This window comes from Mizuhopecten yessoensis, unplaced genomic scaffold (genome assembly GCF_002113885.1).
Source record: "Mizuhopecten yessoensis strain PY_sf001 unplaced genomic scaffold, ASM211388v2 scaffold10877, whole genome shotgun sequence".
Lineage (NCBI taxonomy): Eukaryota > Metazoa > Mollusca > Bivalvia > Pectinida > Pectinidae > Mizuhopecten > Mizuhopecten yessoensis.
This window is the reverse complement of record NW_018408766.1, coordinates 108674-115527: the sequence shown is the minus strand read 5'-3', so window position 1 is coordinate 115527 and position 6854 is coordinate 108674. Positions and strand designations below refer to the sequence as shown.

Here is a 6854-nt window from a genome sequence, read left to right as displayed (position 1 = left end):
CTCTCTCTCTCTCATTAGACTCTATATAAGTATTTAAATTTGCACCTCTTGAATCCATTGCAAGAATCAAGTGCAGCATATTCTACAAAGACATTGTTATAAAACATATTAGGATGGATATTGTTAATCTTGTATAATAGCATAGTTATCTGATATCCACGAAAAAATATACATATATATATATATGTATATATCTTTACGAATAAGCCCTTTGGATTACTTCAAACTTAACTTCAATGATTTATAAATATTGTATTCCCCCGGCTCACGTTCATGTAGATCTCGCGTCTAACACTACTACGTAAACACGTGATTGATAATAACCTCGTAAATTATTTCAATATTTATTAAATGAAACATCGTAAAAATGGTCTGCTTTGATATTTTTCCCCCTTGGAGTAGATTTGAAGAGAATATATTGATTATCCACGCTTCTAGTATAAACATATTTTTTTATAATCCCTTATCGGTCAAATCAGTCTGTAGTTATGACAATGCAGTAGGGCTTCGTAATTCACGCCACGTGTTGGTGAATGTGAACAAAAACAACAACACGGTCCTGTCGATCGCGACTGCAAATCATTTCAATTATATTTCAGTAGAGCTATTGTTAACGGGTAATCACAGATATAGTGTTAGCTAATTACTGCATTGTAATTTGTATTGACTGTGGTGTTGAGAAGTGTCAATAATTTACGCTGACCTGGTTTCAAGTGATGATACCCAAGCCGCCATGATGAGCCCTTCTCTGAAGTTTCACTGATCGTAATTATGATCAATAAAAGGTATCTAATTATGTCTTTCGCCAGGAGATATGCACCAGCGGTTACTAAACATCGAATTACCTAAAAAAAATGTAAGCAAGTATTTTTTTTGTGTAAAATATTGCTAAAACAAATTGATGTATGCCTATATGCGCACACGTGTGTGATCAGATATTTCAAAGGAAACAAACGACAAAATACACATTTTACGCAGTTTCTTCTTAGTTTTAACATCATTGTACCTGTGAACAATACTTATGAACTCACTTATAATAAACCAATTCCAAAAATCCTAAGAATCCCAAGCGGTTTTTTCTTTCATTTTCAGAGATAAATTTTCGGAACTTGAACATCAAAAAGTACCTGCGCAAATTACATAGGTGCGCAAATTACATGGGTTTTTACGGTACATGGTTTATTCCGCTCTTTCTGTCGTCGATCCATGCCAGGACAAGGGGTCACAGAATGACAGACACAAAATTTTGATGCGAGTGATAAGGATTTAGAATTTCTTCTTTACATGAAAAAGTAGCTAGATTTAATTGTGTTTCAGGCAATAACATCCTTAAACTGTCACAATTTAACAGTGATGGTAAGGTCCTTTCAAAGGTAGGGTAACCACGCCATCCTCGATATCCAGGGGTTACGCTCACTACCGCTTCTCTACATCCCTGTAACATGTCATAGCAAAATTGAAGGCTTGAGGATGAAACGAGAAGACTAGTTTGGTACATCAGAAGACCAAACTAGTCTTCTCGTTTCATCCACAAGGTGTACATCAAAAGAATCTCGCGGTCATGGTGGCCGCATAACCGTAAAAAATGACAGGCTTTGAAGTCGGGCATCTCTCCTTTATAATCTTCAAAGGACAAGTATCAGACAAATGATTGGTCAGGTTTTTTTTTACCTGACACCAATCAAATAAAGAGCTTTCATTTTTTCTATGACATATTCCAGGGGTGTAGAGAGCATACGTGAGTGTAACCCCTGGATATTGAGGATGGGTCAATGCCTTTGGAGATTTAACATTGGCGTCGGCCCCCGCTTGGAATTTCAAAACAAGGTAAATCCAAAAAAGTATGGGTATAGGAATCTTAAATCAGGAACAGTTAGTTTCAGAATTCATTTTAGGATAAATGGGACCTCATTGACTTACAACTGTGTGGTTGTTAAAGGTGCGGTAATACAATTCCTCCTAGAGCATTTAAATATCACTATTTCTATGAACTTATATCATCGTGTGCAACATATTCCAACTGTTATTGGGATACCAAATGTTACAATATTTCTAGAAAGAATTGTTCTTTTTATTGAAGATTTAAGCAGGAAAAATGTGAAATGTCATTACAAATGAGAAAATTTTCATTTTTGACACGTTAATTTACATAGTTCTAAAACAAGTCTATTTTTAGCCCGAAGGGCAAGTGATCTTATGCCATGGCGCGGCGTCCGGCAACTTTTCCTAAAAAACGCTACTATTTTATCTTCAAATTGTTGAAATTGGTCAGTACCATTTAGAAGTCATAAATGACTGAGCAGTTTTTGACCAAATTGGTCAGAGGCATCCTTAGGTGAAGGGGAACAAATTTTGTATAAACAGTGGGTCTGGCCCCCCTGGGGGCTGAGCGGCAGGGCCCAATAGGGGAAATATAGCAAATTCTTTAAAATCCTTCTTCTGAAGGAATGAAAGGGTTTGTTCCATATTTGGTCTGAAGCATCCTTGGGTGAAGGGGAAACAATGCCCAGAGATATCATAGTGCACTTTGTCAGCTACAGGGACAGAGCTGTTGTGTTCAGAAATAAAAAAAATCTGAAATTATATAACTCTTCTCAGAAAAACAACAGGTGTAGAGTCTTCATTAATGAAGCTCTGACAAAACAAAGAGCAGCATTGTTCAAGAAAACAAGGGACCTTGTCAAAGATCACAAAATACTCGGCTGCTGGACCTATGATGTCAGGATAATGGTAAAAACATTGCAAGAGAACATTGTTCCGTTGGCTCGCGACATTTAACTTGAGAAATTCTTGAAGCTCAAAGTAAATGTAACTGGTACTATGCTGCCATCAGTATACAGTGGTACTCGCTCTGGTGACCCGGTCCATAGACTAAATGCTAGTGCTGCTAGCTTTGCACCATTGAGTCACTCTATGACTTCAACACCAGTACAGACCAAGTGACAGTCTTGTTGATCAGAGTGTATATATTATTGTGTATTTAAAATCTATAAATGATTTTCATTCATGATTCACTATATCACTGCTCGTGTACCAGTTCAACTGTGAATCTATATCATGGTGACTCATGTATATGTATATACCATGTTTAGTTTGAACTGCTTAATCTGTTAATTTGATCATCTGATATAATTTTCCAACATATAGTTACCTGTACATGTACTTTCACATATTTATCCCCCGTTTGATCCTGAACTATAACAATAATTATTCTATATTTTCATAGGAACATGTAAGCTATGGAGCCATTTATTGTTGTGCAGTAAGTATACCGAGTTGTTGTTGCTGATGCTTGTTGCCTACAAAAGAACTTAAGTTTTCATTGCTTTAACTCTATGTGAAATTTTACTTATTGAAAATATTCCTGTAATGCTTATCGGGTCTTGCACAGCCCATCAAGCTTCTTCTTGCGGGTGGTTGGCGCCATGTTGTCAAGAATTCTCTTGAGGAACCTCTGTCGTTTCGGAGACAAAGAACAGGAACACGGCGTTCAGAGTGTCTATCTTATTTCGGATGGTGGGTTGTTTACATGCACTAGCAATACTGAGATTGAGGACGTGGCTGTTACAGTGAACATATAACGCGCGCGGGGAAAGTTGTCGGATCCGTGCCTGGACACCCATCTTCGCCGAGGACATGCAAGCTGCGCCATTGTAGCTCTGGCCCCTAGCCTGGGATATGTCAATGTGTTTTTTTCTGAGACACTTGGTTATAGCATGTGCTATTGATTCCCCAGTCGTCCTCTCTAGATAAACGAAATCGATAAATAGTTTGCGGACCCTTGCAGGTCTATCGGTCAGCAACCTCAAACACACGGACAAAATTTCCTGGTTACTATAGGGGTCAGTTACCTCGTCGGCCATGATAGAATAGAATGCATTATCATTTTCAAGGTCTCTGGTATTCTCCTTCCGTATGTATTCACCAACTACTTCAATCACTTCATTTTGGACCACCTTGGATGTGTATTGTGCGTTTTTCTTTACTCTCGCCAGGTGTTGTTGGAGGACATCGTCATGCTTTGCCTGCATTTCTAAAATAGCCAGAAAGTTCCCTTTATTTGATGATGTGCTGGTGCGGTCATCTCTGTGGCCTTTTAATGGCAAATTTTGCTTCCCGCACAGAACGATCGCTTCAGTTGTACATGGTGTACCTTCATTTTCATTGGTGCTTTTCTTGGCTTTTTTTGTGATACCAAACACCAAAAGTGTGGCCGTTCAGGATTCTGCCTTTTTTTAGGCCCCATGCTATATCAAGACAATATTAAAATTTAAAGTTAATAATAAACTGGAATATAGCATAAAGGAATAGGCTACTATGATGTGTTATCAATGATTAATATTGGCAATGATGGGCTTCCATACTTCTTTTTTTTTTAACAAAATACATCTCATACCAAACTATCTTCAACATGCTTTAACAATTACACAACATATCTTAAAATCGTTGTCAATGAAGTGAACATTTACAGTTGTTTCTCGTTTTTAGTCTTATTCATATGACGTGTTTTTATCAAGAATTTACCGAGAATCGTAGTAAGTTTATGACCAGACGTTCACCATGTGTGTGTGTCTGTTGAGAGGTTATAGTAGACAGTTCAAGTTAATTTGGTGAGGTTTTAGGGGGATGGGATAGGGGATGGGATGCGTACGGCAGCTACCCCCTCCCCCCAATACATCTGTGTCTGGCTGTCAACTGTCAGGTTAAAACATTCATGTTCCCTCCCTGTGTCTTGCTATTGTTCCAAATATTTCCGTGTTTAAGCATATCAAATGAATACAAATCAAAAATAGAATTGTACATTATGATTTCCATAGAGTATGATATAGAAACAAGCATCTGTACTAGGTATAGGGTTTGATAAGATTAACATTGGTACTGACCCTACACCAGTAGTCTCATATTATTGGTAAATATATTTACGGTGGTAAGTAAATATATGGCCGAGCGAAGCGAGGCGACAATTTTAGGCGTAAGTTTTTAAAGTAAAAAATAAATAAAAAAATCGGTGGTAAAAAANGGGGGGTCCGGACCCTCTGGACCCTCCCCCCCCCTGCATCTGCCTATGGTCTATGGTTTGAAACCTAATCCATGTAATATATTATATAATATTTGTAACATATGTAATCAATCTTTTATTTTGCATAGTTGATTTAATTATTCATGTCTGGCATCATTACATGTAATTGCCTTTGAATAATCTTTATGCTTGACTAATAACTTGCAAGCCAGCCACTTAACTATTTTGCTCTATATATACTCTATATACATGTATGGTATACTATATACAGTGAATACATAATATTAGCAACCAATATTTCAATTTGCTTGTGCATCTTTATTTGCTTAATTTTTCGTGTCTTGCTTGTGTTCTTACATTTTATTTTTTAATTTTATTATCTACTTAATTATTGATTCTTTTTTCATGTTGATGTGCTATTTGTTATGATCGTTGTGTCTGCTTATGATAAATCTTTTTGTTTTTCTCGGTTTTTCTTAAGGTATTTAACTCCATGTTATATTTGTCATTGGATACTTATATTTACAAATAAATCTTTTCGTCTTAATTGTGATAATGGAACCTACCGTATACTTATAATATTTGCTTTATTTCTTGAAGTTCAGCCAACTATTGCTCACTAATAGCATTATTTATATATGTACAGATTACTTTCTGAATAGGTTATCTCCCTTACACCACTGATAATCTGTAACTATTCATTATTTTTCTTCTTATACTTGTAACTATAGTTTACTAGTATATGAATAAATCTTAAATATATATATATAAATATTTGTATATATGTATTTAAAATGATTAATTTATTTATCTGCTTCAATTGAAATTTTTATAATTTTACACTGAGTTATAGTTGAACATGTTACACTGAATTCAGGAACCTACTGTTATTAATTGTGTTGATAATACTTAAGTTCAGTATACCACTCCCTATGAAATTTATATTTAAAATATCAAATTGATGTTTTCCAAATTCTGAGAATATTATTTTTCATTAGTCCCTACTGTTATTTCTTTCCTCAAGTCTCTGCATAATTTTTTTTTTTTGGTGGGTTAGGATGTAAGTATGTTTGTGTGTGATTGTAAGCTATGTTATAGATCTTCCTCTATAACTGCCTGTAATACCAATATGATCTCACTACATGTATACTCAAGATATTATATACAGTCTGTTTGTTATAAAACTACTACTTCTGATGTCTGGAAATATTCACTCTAATCCTGGTCCCTCATCAATCAGTATTAATCAAAGAAACTACTAAAATGATTTATCAATAATGCACTTAAATGTTAGGTCTCTTCGGAACAAGGTTGATCTTATAGTTACTGAATTCACTGACTATGACATCTTATGTCTTACTGAAACTCACCTGAATAATGAAATAACTGAATCTGATTTGCAAATTAAATCACATCCCAACTCATATCGTAGAGACAGCCAATCACAACACGGTGGTGGTATTATGTTATATACTAAAAACAACCTCTTAATAAGTCACAGAACTGATCTTGAAACTGAAGACATAGAACTTGTCATCCTAGAAATTAACACTTCTAACAAAAAAATACTTCGCTGCTGCCTTTATAGACCTCCTAATACAAAAATAGATTACTGGAATAAACTTGATAACATTTTGGATAATCTTTCTAATACTCATCTTAATATCATTATCACTGGTGACATAAATATTGACTTTATCACAATGAAACCTAATTCACATCTTGTAAGATTAATTACTAAATATCACTTAAAAAACTTCATCACCAACACGCATAAGAAACACTACTGCTACCTTAATTGATGAATTTATTACTAATAATGTGAACATTTTTA

General features: G+C 35.2%; 1 protein-coding gene across 1 annotated transcript; it reads right to left on the bottom strand.

Moving 5' to 3' along the window:
• Nucleotides 1-3431: 3431 nt before the first annotated feature.
• LOC110463209 (zinc finger MYM-type protein 1-like) lies at nt 3432-4031 on the bottom strand. Its single transcript, XM_021517616.1, has one exon. The coding sequence runs from the start codon at nt 4029-4031 to the stop codon at nt 3432-3434; it is 600 nt and encodes a 199-aa protein (XP_021373291.1).
• Between the last annotated feature and the right edge of the window lie 2823 nt (nt 4032-6854).

Bases quoted from the DNA above. Each gene is read 5' to 3' on its own strand.
- LOC110463209 (XM_021517616.1), bottom strand. From the start codon at position 4,031: ATGCAGGCAAAGCATGACGATGTCCTCCAACAACACCTGGCGAGAGTA.